At 42.2% G+C, this 22,523-nt stretch overlaps 1 protein-coding gene and 1 pseudogene across 1 annotated transcript in view; both read right to left on the bottom strand.

Moving 5' to 3' along the window:
• Positions 1 to 22,037, bottom strand: part of UBE2N (ubiquitin conjugating enzyme E2 N) — a 39,199-nt gene extending 17,162 nt beyond the window's left edge. The window contains exon 1 of the mRNA XM_040234415.1: positions 21,849 to 22,037. Within this exon, the coding sequence (XP_040090349.1) occupies positions 21,849 to 21,878 (30 nt within the window). The 5' untranslated portion in view covers positions 21,879 to 22,037. The remainder of the gene's footprint in view (positions 1 to 21,848) is intronic.
• LOC120858380 lies at positions 4,621 to 7,114 on the bottom strand (annotated as a pseudogene).
• Positions 22,038 to 22,523: the final 486 nt, after the last annotated feature.

Below are 22,523 nucleotides of genomic sequence, written 5' to 3'. Positions count from 1 at the left end.
AGATAATAAATATTCTTTGCAAACCAAATGACACAAACAGGCACTTCTCCTGGCCGGCCTACCAGCTAGCACCTACACCTCTACAACTACTATACATCATCTATTCAATCCTTTTCCTTGATTACTAGTTACCTCGGGTTTCAAACATGGCAATCCCAGGAAAATTCAGGTGCTAAAAGCTTGAGGACTCCACTAATAGGAAAGGCCTCTGTTGATATTAACAGACAAGAAGACAGATGGAGGGAGAGCAGCTGAAATTTTCAGCGAGGCAAACAAAAGCAAGCTGCAGTTGCTCCAGGTTTGCCCTCTCAATCCAACTGTCTCACTGGCACAGTTTTATCTGAAATACAAACCACCAGAAAGGAAAAATTAAGTTTTTTTCACACTGCGCATGCAACTGTATGATAAATGAGGAAACAATCAGATATTAAGAGTTCTGCCTCCCCTGAATAAGCATCCTTTAACAAGTTGTGCCACACTGCACAACTCCAAGAACGTGCCGCTCAGTTGGCATGAGTGGCATCCCGTGAAGTTACGCAGCACAAGATCCTAAACACTTTGGGTTACAGAATAAAACTTCAGTTTAGCATTTGTAAAAATAGTTTAGCACTGTCTAACACATGCAAAATTAACTCTTCTTCTCTCTATATATATAATATATATAATTCTAATAAAATCAAAATATATGATTATCCCAAACATCCCATTTTCCTACCAACTGTTGACAAATGAACATTTGCTCTACTTTAAAAATCTATGCCCCACTTCAGAAAGCTATGTTTAATATCATCTATTTTGTTGAACATGAAATGACAATCATAGCTTTCCCACACAAAAGATGTTCATTCTTTTTAGACTTACAGAGAGGCAGTATCTTTGCAAAATCAGAAAACAGTAATCTGCAATATTAAATAAGGCTCAGAATTACATTAGGCTGTTTTCTGCACTCTAACCCTCCCCACCACCCTAGACCAAGATTAGTATATTTAAGCAGATAAAGAAGCAGAGGTCAAGTGAGGATGTCCAAGCTAGTATCTGGCAGGGCTAGCGATCAAGTGCAGAGAGCCTGGCCCCAGACTCTATACGCCTACCACACGTCTCCACATAGACAAAATCCTTTAGCTCCTGAGAATTAGGAAGTAGATCTAAGCCATAAGACATTATTCTGCCCACAAAGCAGCATTCCTACCATTTTGAAAGTCAATTGTCACGTAACAGGTAAGCAACTGACTAAATGCTACTTAATACTGCTGCAAAGCAGGGGTGCGCCTCCTCCAGAAGGGCGTCCCTGACACGCTCTGCCACCCCACTGTCAGTCTCCAAGCCACACCCGCTCCTACACGTCAAGGCCCAGGTCTAAGGCTATAGGCTTCCCGGTGAAGCTGGCGGTAAGGAACCTGCCTGCCGATGCAGGAGACACAGGAGACGCAGGTTCAGCCCCCACCTCGGGAAGATCCCCGGAGGAGGGCATGGCAACCCGCTCCAGCATTCTCTCTGGAGAATCCCCTGGATAGAGAAGCCTGGTGGGCTACGGTCTATAGGGTCACAAAAAGTCGGACATGACTGAAGTGACTGAGCAGGAACGCACTTAAGTTTACAGTCCCAAGGCTGAGCACCACAGTGTCTCACATTCCAAATGAATGAACAGATCGAACTTTCAAAAATGGTAGGCTCAAGGCTTTAACAAGCCAGACAGTGGCTGTACACAGCTGGAGTACACAGAAAGAAGACTGTTTAAAACTTCAAACCCAATCTTCACACACTATCTCAAACTTCTGCTAAGAAGTCCTGGCCTTGATAACCTCTGTACAGGTTGTGCACTTAAAAGGACCAAATACTAAGCACCGGAGGAAGCAGGCTTTAGTTTCTCTTGTCCCTTTAGCAACCATGAGGCTCCAATAGTTATGTTCCTCAACTTTAATAATGATAATTTGCTCAATACTAACTGGCTGACATATTAAACATTCCATCCTCTACCTCAAGATTTTTGGCAAAATTTGAAATAAAATTGCTCAAGAAACCAAATTAATACGAAGTTAAAGATTTCAATATTTCACAGATTATCAATTTGGTTGTAAGTTAAAAAATCTTAAGAGATCCAACTGGAGTATAACTCAGTACATGTAATTTTTTAAATTCTTCTGTGATTTCAGATTTTATTTTGTCCTGTGCTATTTAGCCAGAGGAGAAAATGACCACAACAACTCAGATTTTAATACAACTGGACTGCAAGGAGATCCAACCAGTCCATTCTGAAGATCAGCCCTGGGTGTTCTTTGGAAGGAATGATGCTGAAGCTGAAACTCCAGTACTTTGGCCACCTCATGCGAAGAGTTGACTCACTGGAAAAGACTCTGATGCTGGGAGGGATTGGGGGCAGGAGAAGGGGACGACAGAAGTTGAGATGGCTGGATGGCATCACCAACTTGATGGACTCGAGTCTAAGTGAACTCCGGGAGTTGGTGATGGACAGGGAGGCCTGGCATGCTGCGATTCATGGGGTCGCAAAGAGTCAGACACGTCTGAGCGACTGAACTGAACTGAACTGAGCTGAAATAGGCACAAATTTACACACTAAGGCCGAAGTATTATTTGATAGAGCACCTGCGTACAGTAATACTGGGTCAAATTCATCCACTTCATCCAGGCAGGCTGAGTCTCTAAAACAATGTGATCAAACATTTAAAGAATATAAATGCTGGAATGAGGGCCTGCTGGCAACGTGAGCTAATATATTATGTAGAAATATATCTGAACCAAAAAAATGTTACAAAATCATAAAATAACTGATTTAAATTGTCCAAGTAAACAACGGCTTCTTTGAGAAAAGGAATTTGCTGACTGGGACACAGAGGTTGTGGACACTTTTCAAGGAGTACCCCTTTGCTGAATTTTGTAACGTGCAAGTATTACTTATCAAAAACAAAAAACAAGAAAACTAAATAAAATCACCTAAAGAAACTGAATGTGCATTTTGAATAACCCTATTTTCAAAGTAATAATGTCTCATCAAGACAATCTTTAATTAAAATTCAGAACAAAGATTAACTCACAGCAAAGCCTATGGGGAAAAAGATGCTGTAAATCTAACAGTGCAAAAGTATTCCTTCCATATAAACTGAAAACATACTTCAGAACAGTATGATCTTTCAATTAAGTGTTCTGCTGGGGTGATGGGATGTTCTAAATCTTAACTTAGATGGCGGGTTCATAGCTGTACACATTTGTCAAAACTCAAGCTGTACACTTAAAATGAGTGCATGTAATTGTATGTAAATTTAAAGTTGATTTAAAAGAAAAAAGTATAGTATGTGTCATGAGCTTACTGAGGGAAGGATTCGGGTCTTAATTTAGGGAAACAGGGTTCTTTATTCTAAACCTGAGTGAGTAATTGCTAGGATTTGGGGGCAGGAGCAACACAATTGGACCAGACACGAGAGAATCTAAGCAGTGGAGCAATGCAAGAGAAATGAGAAAAGGGGAAAAACCAAGAGCCAGCAAGGTGGGGCACACCATTTGCTGCTAAACTCCTAACTCAATAAAAATCACTAAACATGCAAAATGCTTGCAACTAAAAGACCTTGTCTGGGTTATAGCACGTACAATGCCAGAACCACATACACAAACGGAAACCTCAAGACCTTCAACTACTAATAAATGGCCAAACTTTGGGCAGGACATTGAACTTTCAGAGCCTAAAGAACTGGATAGCTAGATGCATTTAGTTAAAACTCTAAGGTGCAGGAATTGACAACTGATTAATCCTTAAAATTGACCTGGATGTTCACATACTATACAGTTTCATTTAATCCTCAGAAATGTGCACAGAAACCTATCAAGTGGCAGAGAGAGCACAGACCAAAAGGCCACTCTGTAGTCAAAAGCTCTTTTCATCCATCACAGTTAAGAGTCTGGAATCCTCAGCATCCAGTAGAGCTTCACCCCTCTGCATTCACGTTAGGTGAATCAACATGCCTCTTAATTTGCGCTGGTAGTGTCTCTAAGGCTGATGCAGGGCCATCAAGGACAGGCGACCTTGTCTCCCTTGGCATACTCTCTCTCTAATCCCCCCTTGAAGGCATGCAGTTCTGTCTTTCCTGAGATTTGAGGGCTGACTAAACAAAGTGGGGGATTTAACGATATGGAACAAAGAGTACATAATGCTTTCAAAAAAAAGGACAATCAAAAGAAATACACACACATTTTAAAAGCCTGAATAAATTCCTAACTCTGTAGGACTCAAGTCAAGCCAAATATCGCCACATCTCAGGGGGACTCCAGCTCTGCCCTATCAAGGGCCGGACCAGAAAGTCAGTTTCTGTCTTTAAAACCTCTACACTGGGAAATTTGTATCTGTGCCAGATTAAATATCTTTCAACTGAAATAAATTCTGTACTTATGACTCTGGGGGTGGGACTTTGCAAACCCTATTTCTGCTCTTCCAGGGCTCGCTGTTAACCTCTGTACACAGGTGGGTGCTTAAACTGCAAGGATGGACTCGCCTCTTCAGGCTTCTAGCCCACCCGAAGCGCCTGTCAGCACTACCCAATCAATATCCCAGCTGCACATTCATCTAACAGCAGCTTACTCCACACCAAGAACCAGTTTGGGTTTTTTTTGTGTGGAAATACGAAACATTTATTTTAGATATCAGACAAGAACAGAGCTAAGTAATCCAGTTTTACTGCAGCATTATAAAAACCATCCCTTCACCACCGTGTAAGGTTTAAATGCATGTGCACAAGAGGACACATGATATAAAATGTAGGAAGACAGCTACTGCCTTGCCTAGTACTTCCAGTCCCTACCCAGGTCCTACTGCAATACTGGTGGTCCCAAGAGTTACAGAAGTAAATCATTTAAAATAACAACAACAAAGCAATTAAAAAGACAAATCAAAATGCCTCAGTAACTGTATGTCCAACTCAAACTTTATCTATTTAAATGTTGTATTAGCCTCCCACTAACAAATCTTTATTTCACTCAAACTTGGAACAATAAATCTTCCATACTGATGTATCTTCCTTGCCTAATCAATTCAGAGGAAAAAATCAAAATGATTAGTAAAGAAAAATGTAGGGGTTAATACACCTTTTTAATTTTAAATATTTTTAAGATTTAAAAATTGTTTCAAGTTTTTAATTTCTGATCGGAAAACATTATCTGAATGAATACCCTAATGGCAAACCGCTGTAAAATGTTTTCAGCTGCATTTGGGGCAAAGGGGAAGGGATTACCTTCAAAGCACCCCAGCTTTCTTTATGAGAAGGTCAGTGGTACACTGGTTTGTATCACTGCAACATCCATGAGGTGATCTAAGTTGCTTTTCCTCCAGCAGGGCTTTATGTCAGAAGGGCATTATGCCTGACCTCCAAATTTGGCCGACAATTTACTGATGAGATTCCTAACCTGTGGGTTGCTCTGATATTCTGACATATTTGCCAGGTTCTGGGTCACATCCTGGAAGGCCACCATAACTTCTGGATCCTGCATGCCTGCAATGCAGGACCTCTGGATCACTAAGAATTTCATTGAGCCTAGGCTTTCCCAGCATTCCAGGCATGCCCCCTCCCATTCCAGGCATTTCTCCAGGAAAATTACCAGGCATTCCCCCAGGAAAGCCACCTGGAAAACAGCCATACTGAGAACCTGACTGTCATCTGGCTTCTTCCTCCCTCTGGGCTCTCTCCTGTTCTTCCCGAGCCTTCTTAACCCTTTCTACTCTTTCTCTGATCCTGGGCTCTTCACATTTTCACTCATACTTTCTCCGATGTTCAGCAATTTTCTGGGCCCTTGGCTGAACTTTCTTCAGCACCGCACTAGCATCTTCATCATAATCCAGCTTACAGGCAAGGGCAAGATCATGGGCGCCGCTTCCCAACGGCCCAGAAGTCTGTGTGCTTTCCCCTGCCACTTACTTGTATGGCTGAGCTGAATCAGGATTTATTTCAATAGCTGTCACAGTCTCAGATAGCAGCATTTGACCTCTGTAATTTGATGAAGACACTGGCTCTCTTGGCATACAAAACTGCCAAACGAGGCTTTAGCTTGATGGCATCTGTGAACAAGTCAATGGCTTTCGGGAGTTCACCATCATTTAGGGCATCAATGGCAGCCACTTTTTTTATCATTTGCCTGATCCATCATCTCCTCAGTTATCTCTACATTCTCATCTCCCATTTCCTGAGAGGCATCAGCGTCTGGTTCAATCACTTTCACTGTCAATTTCTAGATCACCTTCCTCACTTGATGGGTTTGTCTTTTTTCCTCCACCTTCTTAGTATCTGTTTTTTCTTCCTTGGTATTTTCTTCCGATTTAGTTTTACGAGCAGCAGGTAGTATTTTACCCCCAATGCTCTCCACCTACTCCCCCAGGACACGCATTTTCTCAGTGTGCAGATCGCTCTGGTCCTGCTTACATATTTTCACGACGGCTCGATGGCTCGAAGCTCGCTTACTTTGCGCGGGTCCATGGTCTAGAGGTGGCTGGCGCAGCCCAATTCCAGGCCCAGGCAGTGTGATCACATAAAGCTGCCGTGAGGCAGAACAGACTAGAACCTCCCCGGCCACTGGCTTCGCCAGCCCAACAATCTCATGACCCTAGGTCCTTCGCCTGTTCATTCCTACTCCCTCTACCACTGCCCTGCGCACTGCTTAGAAACTTGTAGAAATGTGGCTGTTCGTGCTGCTGCCTGTCTCTCCATCCACACATTCTTATATTAACTCAGAACCAGTGCTCTAGAGGGACCATCCTCCTTTCAAGGAGGCAGGAGCTGTTAGCCTCTGCAGGGAGTCTTTTAGAATAGAATATTCTCTTGCGTGTGGCCATTAAATAAACATGATCCCTGACGCTGGCCGAAAGAACCAGTTTGACTGTCAGAGCATCCCCCTGGAACCCCCATCAGAGGGCTAGACTCGCTTCAGACTTCTGGATCCCAGCTGGGGGTCCTTCTCTCAGTGGCTAAATTTTAATAACCTCAACGTCTTTGTTTTTGACCCTAGACTTACAAGAATGACAAGGAGTTTATAACTAAAAGGTGTGGTGATGATGATGATTTAGTAGATAAGTCATGTCCAACTCCTGCGACTCCATGGACTATAGCCCACCAGGCTCCTCTGTCCATGGAATTCTCCAGGCAACACTAGAGTGGGTTTTCATTTCCTTCTCCAACTAAAAGGTGTATCAGAGCTACAAACAGAACATATAGCTTTGATTTGCTCTAGCACAGCGTGTGCTTCCTATAGCTGCTACATCCACAGTACCCTGACGTTCTCTTCTCATCCTTTAGTCACCTAAGTAACAACCTGACGTGTGACAGCTCGCAGGTGTTCACAGAACTGCCAGAGGAACGGATGAGCCCAGCCTGCACACTGCCTGGTACCACTCCACCCCTCTGACCCTCCACACTCAGCAAGACACAAAGGACAGCTAAGAAGCAGGAGGGCAGCTGTGCCAGTTAAGGAAATGCCAAGTCCAGAGCTGCCCACACAAGCACCTCAATCCCCAGGTATCTGGGAGCCCCTCCACTCGACACTGGCGGAAGGCACAGTGCCCATATCCAATCAGTAGAAAATAATCAAACTCAGGACTCAAAGGCGATTCACTGGTATCAAAGTGAGTTTCACAGAAGTCAGGACCAACCCTGTACCAACTAAGACCCACCCTTCCTCACCGTTCAAAGCAGAGGACCTCAGCTAGATGCTCTTTAGAAAACAATCTGATAATACGCTCAAAGTAAGCCAGACCCAAGTGTGAATGACCCAAACAGAATTTCACAATCATGGTAGAACTCCCAGTGACTATACAACCAGCTTCTTCCCAGCCAGGTAACCTCCAATACCCTGATGAAAGATTTAGGGTCCAGCAATTCTGTACACAGCTTGGTAATACTTTGAGGTAACAACTTCACACATTTGGGCATCAAAAATAATCTAAATAAAAAAGCATGCTGCACACATCAATATTAAGGAAGGTGATTTTCCTGCCAGAGGATACAAATATCTCATCTCAATCTTTCTCACTTTCACTATAAATCATTTTCAGTAGATGTGAGAACAATAAGACTCTTGATACTGAGCAAAATGGGCAACATTTCTGTGGTTCACAATCACATTTTTTTCAAGACACCTGTTTTCCAACAGAAGTTGTATGATTAACTCTATAATATAAATGACAGAATAAATAGTATGATAATGTAAAACACCTACAATTTTATAATTATAATGTGAATCTTTGGACTTGGATTGCAACATGTATCTGGGGCTTTAAAAGACACAATATTTGGGACTTGCTGGTAGTCCAGTGGTTGAGACTCCACACTCCACTACTGTGGGGTGTGGGTTGCAACCATGGTTGGGAAACTAATCCCATAAATAAGTGTGTGTTGGGGGAGGGGGGTGAGCATGATCTTTTTATAAAAATGAATGTTAGTGTGTTTATATACTAAAATCAAATATTTTAATTAAAGCATTCTGACTACACATGCCAGCTAATGGCAAAATGAAGTAGATGGTATGTACCAAGCAGAAAAAATTATCTCAAGTATTTGTTTTAACCTGTCATAAACCACAGAGATACCTATCAACAATCAGTATAAGGAACACAGTTGATACTCAGCATAGCAATACTCTTAATGTTTAAAATATTAACATTCACTGGTCATAATTTACATAAATATATAACCCTAATTGGCCTGATGATCCAAATGAACTAATCAAGTAAACACTTTACAGTAAAGGAGTATTATGTGTGCATTCTTAAAATATTATAATTGTTATAAAAGAGGAAACGTGCAAGTTCTATTTTCTTCTTTCATTATGTGTGTGTGTGTGTGTGTGTGTGCGTGCACACACGTACTCAGTCACTCAGTCATGTCCAACCCATGTGACCCCCACAGACTGTAGCCCGTCAGGCTCATCTGTCCATGACATCTTCCAGGCAAAGATACTGGAGCAGGTTGCCATTTCCTACTCCAAGGGCGGTTTCTGACCCAGGGATCAAACCCTGGTCTCCGGCGTCTCTAGCAGTGGTAGGTGGATTCTTTACTATTTCGCCACCTCCGAAGATAGTAAACCTAAACATCTGCATTTTAAAGTCCTACCTGAGGGGCGTAAGGAGTGAAAGGCTGCTCACTGATGAGGACTAGCTTCCTGGCTATCCGAGTCCCACTGCACACTAATACAGGAAGGACCTGCTGGTGTAAGCTCTGCCACAACGGGAGGCGGCACTGGACTTCTCCACCAATTCAGCAGCAGAAAACAAAAGGCTAGTGTATCTGCAGGAACCACGAGGGCAGGCATTTTAAAAAGCATATACGGGGAACTTGTCTGGCGGTCTGGTGTTCAAGACTCCAAGCTTCCACTGCAGGGGACACAGGTTCAGTCCCTGGTTGGAAACAAGCTGCATGGTGTAGCCAAAAAAAGATTGTAAAATAAAACAAAACATAAGCATATAAAAGGCACTCAAAACCCTGACCCAAGTAGTGCCAAATACTGTATTTGTCTGATTACAGAGAACAAATTAAAGTATCTTTTCACCAGTTGTAAAAAAGAATGAAATCTTGCCATTTATAACAATGTGGATGAACCCAGGGATACAATGCTAAGTGTGATAAGCCAGACACAGAAAGGCATGGTGTCACCTATGTGCAGAATCTTAAAAACAATTTGTTTAAAGTAAAACTCGTAACAGATTAGAAAGGTGGTTATCAGAGTCTGAGAGGAGGAGGGAAAGAGAATATATGATCAAAGGATATAAACTTTCTGAAGATAAGTTCTGGTAACCTAATGTACAACAGCTGACTATAGTTAATACACTGTATACTTGAAATTTGCTAATAAGTATTCTTTCTGACCACCAGAACAAAAACAACAAAGGTAGGGACAGATGTTGGCTTGTGGTATTCATTTCACAATGTATACATATATCAAAACATCACTTCATACACTTTAAATACTTACAATTTTTATTTGTCAAAAGTTAAAAAATTTTCACTGCAATGACTCAATTAACAATAGGACATTTGTTTCCTAGAGTGCCTTTATAGGATCCTAGAAAATAAAGCAAATGACTTCAATTTCATGCCTGATTTTCTTTTCATGTAGAAAATAGTATGCTAGTTTCTAAACCACAGTATACTTGATGCTAGGAATATAACCAAGATGACTACAGTCAAGATTCTCTAAGAGAGTTAAAAAAAATAACCCAAACTCAACCAACACAGAATGCTGGGCAGTAACACTGCATCCGAAGGGTGTTCTCCTGCCAACGTGTCATAATTCAAACGTTAGAAAGTATATCATTTTAACTTGTGAACACCATCAGTATCAGCAGTTGTATGGGAGAGGGGAGACAAGGAAGGAAACGTCAATGAAGAAAAGACCAAGATGTGGAAAAGCCTTACCTGCCAAGTCAAGGAATACGAACTCAAGCCTAAGCTCACCATGATCACACTGGGTGTTTTTAGAAGAATGTGGCAAGGTGGAAAATGAAGAGTGAGAGAGAGCATGCACACGTGTGTGTGGAAGTGAAGATAGATGAGTTCTCTAATTAATGCAAAAAAAAAAAGTACAGGAGCGGGTAAGAGCCCACATACAAAGATAACTGGAAGGATGAGAAACAGGAGTAGGTTAGGAGAAGCAGAGGAATTTCTGAGGTTCAATCCACTGGCTTAGTAACAGACTGAATGTCTAAGGGGGTGGGGAAAGAAGTAAATGGCAGGCAACTCAGTTAATGTTAGTGTAATTAATAAAGAAAAGAAACACTGGAAATACTGATGCAAGGGAGGGGAGACAGCAAAATGAATATATTCCACCGTAAAATAAAAACTGATTTTAAAATGTCTTCAAGACATCTAAGCAGACTTGGTAGGCAAGGAGAGACCTGAAACCCAGGAGAAAGGCCTTCTTATTAATTATACTGGAAAGCTATATAAAATTTCAGAATACTGCTACTACTCAGCAGTTGTGTGTGCCTTTTTTTTTTTTTTTTTTTTGAGAATTGCTCAAGGGCCAATTTAAAAGCCTAAAAAGGAAAATCAGTTCCAAGATTAAATAATCATAGCTTCTTCTCAATGAAAAGTTTTAAAAAAGGAATCAGATATAATGGAAGCCCAGAGAAACTGACTCAGCCAAGGTCACATAGTTTCTTAACCCTTGAGACAAAAATAAAAGTCAATGCTGGTCCCTACTCATTATTTACCAGAATTGACTCAAATTTCTCAGTATCCAGCGATAAAATCCAATCTTTTTTATTTCTGGCTTCGCTGCTAGGCTTACAGGATCTTAGTTCCCTGACCAAGGGCTGAATCCAGGCAGTGGATTCCAGCCACTCAGCAGTGAAAGTGCTGAGTCCTAACCCCTGGACCACCACCGAATTCCCAAAATTCAGTCTTTAAAATAAAAATTTACTGCCCACTGACAATTTAAAAATAATAATGGCTCACAAGGCTAAAGAAATTTCTTAAATTTTTGAGAGCAATGCAGATTTCAAATGTGATTAGTTTTATGGAAACCAACAGATTTAAAACTTCTGCTTTGCTTCATTCAACATTTAATTTCTTTAAAGTATTTATTTAGAAAAATGTCAGTCCAAAAAAAAAGTCTGTAAGGGAATAAAGTATTGATACATACTACAATATGGATTAACCTTGAAAACATGCTCAGACACCAAAGCCATATTATGTGATTCCATGCACATGAAATGCCCAGAAGAGGTGAACACATAGAGACAGAAAGTGGCTAAGTGGTGGCCAGGGGCTGAGGAAGTGAGGAGAGAGAAGAACTGCTGAAGATGCAGGGTTTCTTTTTTCAGGTGATGAAAAAATTCTGTAATTAGAGAGTGTTGATAGCTGCACAACTTCGTGAATATGTTAAAAACACAGAATTATACATTTTAAAAAGAGTGAATTTTATGATATGTGATTTGTACATCAAAAAATGGAAGCATTTGGTTTTCCTTTCATATTCAGTAAGTTTTCATATTCATATTCATTTTTATCTACAAAGTGGAGATCAGAATAGCAAAAGAAAGTAAAGGGGGAATAATTATCCATATTACTCGATTATTTTTCGTATGTAACATTCTGTATTACTATATTAATTGGATTTTTAGCAAATGACTATAAATCCATGAACTACACTTCTAAAGGAAAAAAAACTTCAAATTAAAAGACTGCATATGAAGTGTCTGTGGGCCAAGCGAGTAAGTGCTGACTCACGTTACGGTTTTAGCACTGCTCAAGTGTCTTCCTAGAGTTTGGTATGTCTAACCTGGAATAACATTCTCCCCACACTCCACTTTTCCCCTTATCTTTCAAAATTCAGCTCCAATGTCACCCCCCTAAAAACCTCTTTCTCTACTCCGATCTGGAAGGATCTCCCCACTCAGAATGTCAGTCTTCAACGTCCTCAATGATGTCTCTGTTTTCTATACGTGATAAGGTAGCTGTACATGTGATTTTAATTCCACCACATTCTACCTATCTTTGCACTGGAGCCAAGCACATACAAGGCCACTGTTTCTGCAAGGTACACCCTACAAAATCATCTGGAGATCTTAAGACAAAACATAACAAAAAAACAGGCTGGGGCTGACAACTGTTTAATTTATAAATGCCCAAAGAGTTCTGATGCACAACCATAAACTAACTGCTCAGATTATAAACAAGTCTTCACAGAAAATATCTTCTAGTTCCTACTACTCAATACATCAGCAACCCGCCCAGTTAAACAGGGAAAAGATTCTGATAAGAAACAGACAAGGTTTGGCCAAGTGTTCTGATTTCTAATCACAGTCAGTGGCAGGAACCTGAATTGAGATCGCAACCCTTTTAGTTTAACCCTTATCTGAACCACCACAATAAAGACAGGGTAGACAGTACTTCACAGGGGTGGGGGGCGGCAGTTCTTACCTAATGGGGATAGCTCTTTTATAACTAAAGGTAAAAGACTGTGCCAACCACTATGAAAAGAAATGACTTCTTTAAAGCTAAAGCAAGAATAATAGTATGTGCAGGTGTCGGGGGAATTTTACTGGAAAGTACTTTTCCTTAGTCTCTCTGAGGCAGTGAGGAAATTAAGTAGGTACATACCCTCCCTTGAGTGGAAAACACAAAATTCAGTTTAATATGTAAACGAGTGAAAGATAATCTATTTTTAGGCTTACTGAATGAAAAACATCTTGTTTCAAACTCACATTGGAGAGGTCATGGTCTGAGGCAGTGACACCTCAAATGTATTTCCCCATCTGCTCTGTAGTCCCTTCTCACTGGAACCCCAGAAGCCCCCAGACCCAGGGGCCCAGGAGAGCAGGAGAGGACGCTGCCGCCCCAGAGAGGCATTCCATCTTGAGGCAAACTACGGTCCTAAACAGGACTCCCGCAGAAGCCTCTAGCTAAACGATGGTAAGGCACTATCCACCTCCCACACTGGATTTCTGGAACCTATTATGCGTTCGTTCGCTCTCTCTCCCCTTCCAGTATTCATATTTGCTATTCCATGTGTCCACTCTCTCCCCCCTCCTCTTCAAGTTTAAAACCATTCCTCAGCAGATGCCTTTCCTCTGACCATGGTACTCCAGGTTTTCCTTCTTTCATAACACACCTCACAGTAATTTCCTGTTTCACAACTGTTTCACCAGACAGGGATACCTGTCTTGTTTACCTGGTTTAGTGAATACATACTATGCCGTCAACAAATGTCCATTTAATTGAACTGAAGCATGTTTTATGAATGGATGGTAAAAGGCAGACAAATCACAATGTTACAGAAGACTGAGCTTTGGCCTTGGGCTCCTTCTAGCCTACGATGGCCTCTCTCGCCACCGTCCAATGGTAAGGGGTGTCTCTGATTTTCTTGAAGAGCTCTCTAGTCTTCCCATTCTATTGTTTTCCTCTGTTTCTTTGCACTGTTCACTTAAGAAGGCTCTCTTACCTCTCCTTGCTGTTCTTTGGAACTCTGCATTCAGATGGGTGTGTCTTTCCTCTTCTCTTTCACCGTTCATTTCTCTTCTTTTCTCAGGTATTGGGAAGGTCTCCTCAGACAACCATTCTGCCTTTTTACATTTCGTTTTCTCGGGGATGGTTTTGATCACGGCCTCCTGTACATTACGAACCGCTATCCATAGTTCTTCAGGCACTCTATCAGATCTAATCCCTTGAATCTATTTGTCACTTCCAGTGTATAAGGGATTTGATTTAGGCCACACTTGAATGGCCAAGCGGTTTTTCCTACTTTTCTCCAATTTTAAGTCTGAATTTTGCATTATGAAGCTCAAGCTGGAATCCAGATTGCCGGAAGAAATATCAATAACCTCAGATATGCTGATGACACCACTCTAATGGCAGAAAGCAAAGAGGAACTAAAGAGCCTCTTGATGAAGGTGAAAGAGCTGGCTTAAATCCCAACATTCAAAAAACTAAGATTATAGCATCTGGTCCCATCACCTCATGGCAAACAGATGGGGAAAAAAATGGAAACAGTGACAGAGTTTATTTTCCTGGGCTCCAAAATCACTGCAGATGGTGACTACAGCCATGAAATTAAAAGACGCTTGCTCCTTAGAAGAAAAGCTATGACAAACCTAGACAGCATATTAAAAAGTAGAGGCATTACTTTGCCGACGTAAACAAAGGTCCATATAATCAAAGCTATGATTTTTCCAGTAGTCACGAATGTGAGAGTTGGGACCATAAAGAAGGCTGAGTGAAAAGAATTGATGCTTTCCATCTGTGGTGCTGGAGAGACTCTTGAGTCCCTTGGGCAGGAAGGAGATCAAACCAGTTAATCTGAAAGGAAATCAACCCTGAATATTCATTAGGACTGAAGCTGAAGCTCCAATACTTTGGCCACCTAATGCAAAGAGCCAACTTCTTGGAAAAGACCCTGATGCTGGGAAAGATTGAGGGCAGAAGGGGTAAGAGAGGATGAGATGGGTGGATGGCATCATTGACTCAACAGACAGGAGTCTGAGCAAACTCGAGGAGATAGTGAAGGACAGGGAAGCCGGGCGTGCTGCAGTCCATGGGGTTGCAAAGAGTCAGACACGAGAGAGCAACTGAACACGGTGACTCAACAGGCTAAGGGGGTAAAGGGGACGGTAATCCCAATGACCCTCTTAAAGGTCACTAAAAACACACTGACTTTACAGCAATATCATTTTCCTCAGTATAAACTACAAAGAAATCTTAGAAAACTATGACGAAATAAAAAGCACCCATAGTCTCAAGACACAAAGATAACATTTATTGCCTGTCTTTCTAGTATTTTTCTAGACTACAGAGCCTGCAATCACTGGATTATAAAAGACTCTTAAAAACAGAAACCGATTTGCCCAAAACAGACTACGCCTCTGACACTGGCATGTTGTGACAGCACTGGAAACTAATGCTACCCCGTGCTAAGTCGCTTCAGTCACGCCTGACTCTGCGACCCTATGGACTGTAACCCGCCAGGCTCCTCTGCCCATGGGATTTCCCAGACAAGAATACTACTAAACGAGTTTGAAAATATGAAGACAAAACAGTCAATTTAAAAAAAAAAAAGGCAAAATATGTCAACATTAGATTCTGAAATCAGTACCTAAATGTACTTCAAATTACAGCCAAATCCTAATTATTCAGAAACATCTGAGTTACAGGCCAACCCCAAATTATAAAAATGCCTATTCCTAAGTATCCTCAGGGGATTTTACAATAGCTACATCCAGAATTTTAACAAACATACAACACCCTGAATGGTGTGGTGCAGCTCTTGAAAAACTAGATGATGAAGGATTCTTCCCGTAGATTCCCAGTTCCCCAGGTCTTCCAACCACACGTTTAATAGTTTCTGTCACCAGAAATGCCAGAGCCACAGATCTCACTCTCTTAGACTACGGCGATCCTACATCCTTCGTAACCTACAAATCAAACATGACTACTTAATAGTAAAAAGACCAAAACCAAAAAAACTTCACTTGGGAAGCATCTTTAAAAGCTGCTAAGATTTTACATGAAGTTAACTGAACCCCTATTTTTCATATCCTAATTTGCAAATCCACACTGATGTCCCATATTACATTTGCAAATAAACCAAGAAGAAATCTTTAATATGTGGGGGAAAAAGAATCCTTATTTCTTAATGTAACACTGCTACATACACTATGCCTTTCAGATCTATTTTGGTTTTAGCAAGTAAAACCATGTAACATTAAGCAGCCACATCAGAACCGGGGAACTGTAATGTCCAAAGCCCCTGTTGAATGCCATCCTCATTTCCTTGGTTCTGCTATTTATTCCTACACTGTCTACGCATCCATAACTCAGGACTCAAATGTATGTTCAGCATCCATACTACTTGAATCCAAGGCAGGGAAGTTATTTTCTTCTTAAATTCATTTACACACAGGTAAAACAAATCACTATAGACAGCACAGGGAAAAAAGTAAAAATACTAACTTGCCAGCCAGGAATCTTAGTCATCCAATTTCTTTGGCCTACAATCTCCTCATCAGAGAAGTAGAAGGATAATGTTCTCTACTGTATATAGCTGGAAGTCATCACAAGTGTGGAAAAAAACTCAGAACCTCTATAAAGCTAATGAGAAATATTTCTGATACAATTATTTAGAAGGCCGGTTACACAGGAAGTACTTAATAATTTGACAAAACTCAATTTCTATTGTGTGAGAGTTGATCAATCTGGGCTGAACAAAGTGCATGACAAAGAGGAACTTAAAAAAACTCAACTGACTGCTATTTTTAACCTACTTTCAATTATGCCTACATTCCATAATCAAAACATTAGGTAGTATATTAAACAATATCCATACAGACTGAAAGTTTAATCACTACCAACAGTAGTTCAGGGACTCCAACCTGGAATCCATGGAGACTGAGGGAGTTGACAAATAATCTTGTCAAGAACCTGAATCCCCAGAAGTCATATGCAAAAAATACAGCTGACTGTACTAGGAAGAAGCAGAGGATTCTTAAATTGGAACAACCACCAAAAGAGCTAAAAACCACAGCTTCTACTCATATTTTTACTATATGGGGTTATCTGCTTCCTAAAAATGTTTTCATTACAATTTATAACAAGTGCATCTTCAGATCATGGTAGGTTTTTCATGCCATTTTTTTTCTTGAATGGGAAAAAAAAAACATCGTCAGCCAAAGATTTTCAGGGCTTAAAAAAGGGGTTGGTTTTCTGAATTACTTTTCTTACTAAAGACTACCTTATGTACTAAAATACATATCAAATGATATTAAAATGTGTATCATTTTTAGTGACAAAAAAACTTTTTCAAAATAAAAATAAAAAACAGAACTCAAGACTCAGTACAACATCAGATTACATTTTTAAGAATTTGAAACTAAACCTCATGAAACAGAAAAACAAATTGTAGGAAAAACTAATGAAACTCTAATCTCAGAAGGTTGGTTTGCTAGGTTTTAATCAAATAAGTCAACTCCTTGAGTAACTTAGTAACTGTTTGCTTAGGCTATATTTTATTGATTTCATGATTAATTTTGAGAAGAAAATTAAAGGACTATCATTCTGTCAATGTAACATGTAAAACACATAAATTTGTTTTTAACCAAGCCGCAACTAAAGATCTCTTTTATCTGTTCCCAAAATAACTCTGGTTCTTTATGACAGATAGATTAAGGAGGACCTTTTATTTTAGGGAGCTTTCACCCTATCTGACTTTAAGCTTTAATTGCTCTGTCATTTTTATATAGAATAAAAGACGTTTAGCTGGGGAAAAAAAAGAGGAAAGAAAAGCAAATTCTATAATTCAAGCTACACACATAACTGCCAAGATTTAGTGTAACTCATATATTTGCAAAATATCACTGTGTAAGACTACATCACAGCAGTTTGTATAGCAAAATACAGGGAACGATCTAGAAGTTATCAATATACAATTAGTAAAATGAGGGTCTAACCACAAGGTTTCACAAAGCAGTCCTTTAAAAAAAACTAGTCACCTCAAAGATATATTTCGGGGCAAAGGGAGGAATTAAGATATAGTATTTACTTCATGTGTGTGTGCTAAGTCGCTTCAGTTTTGTCAGACTCTGCAATCCTACTGTACGTAGCCTGCCAGGCTCCTCTGTCCATGGAATTCTCCAGGCAAGAATACTGAAGTGGGTTGTCATGACCTCCTCTTGGCAGGAGGGTTCTTTACCAATAGTGCCACCTGGGAAGCCCATTTATTTGGGGAGCAGGGGAACAGGTCAACATAGACTCACGAAGTCTCTCTGGTCTTTCAGGAAAAACATACAATAAAAGTTGTGGCTGTCTGGGGAGAGGAACTAGAATGCTGAATAACAGATGAGTCTTAATTTTCCTCTACATATCCTTCAGAACTTTTCAAAGGTGCTCTATGTATTTCCTAGTCAACAAAAGACTGATTTGTTTTTAATGAATCTTATGGGTAGAATTAGAAACTTTCAGCTCAGACATCAATTCAGATAGAATCTACTAGGCAGTAACAATAAATTATATAGAATAACTCTCCTAAAGTTTTCTTCCAAAGAGATTGAATAGCATTCATTCAATCAGTATTTCAAAGTCTAGGCATTATATTTGTAGATTATGCGTTCGAGGGATCTGAGCAAACTCCTGCCTTCATGGAGTTTCATGGAGAGTAGAGACAGAGAGTAAATAATGTAACTTTGAGTTAATGATGAATGCTATACCGAAGAGAGGGAAACAGGGGATAGAGAGCAATTATGGGGGAGGAGGGAGGACCGTGTTTTAGGACAGTAAACCTCTCTGAGGACAGGACATGTAAGTCGAGAACTGAGTAATACGGCAAAGTAAGCAATGCGATAAACAGAAGGAAAGCCCTGTGACTGAACATGCAGAGTCTCTTACTGTTCAGGGTACAGCAAAGCAGCAGGATGGCTGCAACAGGGCGACCTAAGGAGAGAAATGCGGGACGTGGTCTCAGAGGGAGGTAGATCCCAGATGCATGGAGAGCCTTACAGCTAGGAGGAAACAAAGTCAAGATTTTAAATGCAATGAAAAACCTTTGTGGAGTTCTAAGTGAGAGAATGAGTAGATTTATATTTTTAAAAGTAACATTAGCTGCTGTTTAAAAGATCAATACAGTAGGCCAGGCAACAAATGATGGAACTGAATAGTGGTTTCAAACAGACAGGGAAACGTATCTGATTCAGGGGTAGGTGTGGGTATGTGTTAGTCACTCAGTCATGTCCAACTCTTTGCAATCCCGTGGACTGTAGCCCACCAGGCTCCTCCGTCCATGGGATTTTCCAGGCAAGAGTACTGGAGTGGGTTGCCATTTCCTTCTCCAGCGGATCTTCCCAACCCAGGGATCAAAACCAGGTCTCCCACATTGCAGACAGACTCTTTACTGTCTGAGATTTGAAAAATAGAGCCTACAGAATTTGCTGCTGGATTAGAAATGGGAATTTGACTGCAACAGCGACTGGGTGAAGAGAAATTTAGAAAGTCATCTTTAGGTGTATAGTTACAGTTGTTAAGGTACTTTCACAAGCATTATGTCATTTCACAATAACAAGAGGCAGGGGAAGGTCACACTGGGTCAAGATCCAAGTTCTGCCTCCTCTGCCAGCTTTGAAAAGCCCTAGGAAAAGTCCTTTGAATGGGTTTCTAGGCCCTAAAACAGTATCGTTCACTTCACAAGATTTCTGCAGGTACCAAGTGGTTGAAGTCTTTTGCAAATGTAAATAATGCCCTTTTTGAGGCAGAAAGCATCACACTGGCCAATGAGAAACACTATGTTCCCATCATTCAGGACAGCAGTACCCCACTGCCCACCACCATTATATTCCACACAGAACCTTGTACTGTAGTTGACAGAAAACAGGCAAACTTCTTAATTCTGATATAAAAAATAAACGTGTTCACCAACTATGGAAAAGCCTACATAATATAAGCATGGACACTAGGCAAAAAAAATTGTATAATCTTTCAATCCATCCTAGAAACTAGAGAAAACAGTTCCTTTTGCTATAAACAGCACTGAAGTAAAACCACCTCTTGCAAGATAAAATCCAAACCAAGGAAACTTTCACTAGAGATGTTATCACCAAGACTTCAACTTATTACTTCAAGTCCTATCTGTAAGTTCATATAAAAGTCCCACAGAATTTATTTTTCCCATCCAAGGCTTTCATATTATTGCAGAATATATCCAGCCTTAGCAAAAATGGAAAAATATATGTAAAGTCTTTAGTTCATTATGTATTTTTGAGAGTTATCTTGAATGTCAATGTGTACCATGTACTTATACTTAGTCGATAACCTGAATACTAGAAAATAAAAATCCAAGGATATTTGGTGTATAACCCTATCCTCCATCCCTCATACTCAACTGGGGCCTCAATAAACATGACCATTGCGGCCACGCGATTGCATTACAACTAAAACCACATCGTAAGTACCCTCTAAAGCACACAGCCGTTAAACTGCCTTGGACAGAGTCGAAGACAAATTTTTAACACAACAAATGAAGGTTTGCTTCATGCAACGCTACGAAGGGTCCTATCATTCAGACTCCAGAGCACAATGACAATCTGTTCTACTTCTGTACTTTCTAATAAGCCTTTCTACCTTACAAAACACGTCGTATTTCTCTACATGAAGAACCTTGAGGTCAGAGACACCCCATCTCAGATGTATTTCACTGCAACTGCAGGAACAGTACACAACACATCATCCTTCAACAGGTCTATCACTTCACTTAGCTTGCATCTTCCCCCAAACTTGAACGGCAAGTTAAGTTAAATACACGTTCACCAGGTTACAGCAAGCAAATGATTTTGCAATTGAGGCACCTGAACTCGCCTAGTGAGCAACACAGAGGTTCAGCTAATTTCCTTCATTAAAAATGATCAAAAATTCTCAAGATTTTGTCTTCGTGGACTTCAAGGAACATTTCACATCTGAGTATTTGATGTTTCTGTATAGAACTTACAAAACCAAGATGAATTTTCTATGGTTCCATTCGTACTTGTCAAAGTATATATTCATAAGAAACCAAAAAAACGATTTTTTAAAAGTGCAGGAAATCAGAGGCAAAGTATTTCACAAGGTCCCCCATATCTCTCTCCCCCAATTCCCGCCCGGTCTCGCGTTAAAACAATTTCCTGCAAACAGAAACAGCTCTAGAAGAGTTTGCCAAGCAGAGTAAAATCACTTCGCTGAGATAACAAACGGAAACGCATTTAAAGCAGAGGAGATCGCGGAAGCGAGCGCGGCGGGGCGCGAAGCCCCCAAGTCCCCGGACCCCAGCAGCAAGGGGCGAGCATGTGCCGGGCGCTGCAGGACCGCGCGGCCCTCCCGGAGCCGCCTCCTGAGGCACAGGGCCCCGCCCGGCCTCACCGTCCCGGTTCATTCATTCTGAACCTGCGGCTACCGCACCCCTGCACTCCCGCCCCGGCCGAGACGGGGCTCCGAGGCCGAGTGACCGCGTCGGGCCACAACCCCTGCCCGGAGTCCGGGCCCCACCGCGATTCCCGCGCGCCCGCGGCCTCTGCTCGGGGGTGGTCTGAGAGGCCGCGGAGGCCCGCGCCCAAAACCAGAGTCCCGCAACACTGCAGCCCCACCCTCTGCCTAGGAGCGGGCCAGGCCTTCCCCGCTCTAGGGGGAGCCTCCTGGGGGCCCCCGATCGCCGCCACCCGGGTGCCCCACTGCGGCCGGAAGTCTCCCCGGCGCCCCCTCCCCAGCACCCGACTTCCCTCGCCGCCGCGTCCAAACCTCTCCGCGCAGCCTCGGGCTCCTACCGCGGGCCGCGGGCCGGAGAAAGCGAGGGGCCGCGCTGCGCGGTACGCCGACAGGGCAAGAGCAGAGCCGGGAGGCCCAGGCGGTTACCTTGATAATCCTACGGGGCAGCCCGGCCATCTTGTCAGATCCCGAGTTCGGCCTCTAGTCTCGTCTCCGGCTCCGCTCGCCTCACGCACGAGTGGAAGTCCCAGGCTCCACTTCCGGGGGACGTTGCCGCGCCCGCCGCCGCCGCCGCCGCCGCCAAGGCCCCTCGGGAAATGTAGTTCCTGCTCGGGCGCGGGCTGGCTTCCCTCGGACCTGGCCCCCTCCCCCGCGTTCCCCGCCCCAGCCTCGGCCTGGGGGTGGCGGAAGTGACGCGCCGCGGCGGGGCAGGGACTTGGGGGAGGCGGCTCGGGGCGGCGCGGCGCTCCGGCGCTCGTGGCCGAGCCTGCCGCGCGCTGGTGGCACTGAGTGGTCCGCGCCCCGCAGGCCTCTTATCCGCGGCCACGCCCGCGCCGCTGGGCGACGTAACAGAGGCCTGGCCGCCGACGTAACCCATTCATCCGTTCGTTGGCTCATTGAAAGTTACTGCATTGCGCGCGGTCTGGGCCGGCGGTGGGCAAAAGACAGGTCAAATTGATCGCGGGCTCTTTCCTCAAAGGGAAGCGAAACACCGAAACTCCCAAGTAGGGTCTCGAAAGTTTTCCAGTAAAACTCTAGCCAGAATTTTGGTGCCTAAATTTTGTATAAGTCGAGCCTTTTCAATACATCCCTTAGTCCTAG

This window comes from Oryx dammah, unplaced genomic scaffold (assembly GCF_014754425.2).
Source record: "Oryx dammah isolate SB20612 unplaced genomic scaffold, SCBI_Odam_1.1 HiC_scaffold_29, whole genome shotgun sequence".
NCBI classification, from domain to species: Eukaryota; Metazoa; Chordata; class Mammalia; order Artiodactyla; family Bovidae; genus Oryx; species Oryx dammah.
Note: the sequence above shows the minus strand (reverse complement) of the source record. Positions and strands in the feature narration are given on the sequence as shown.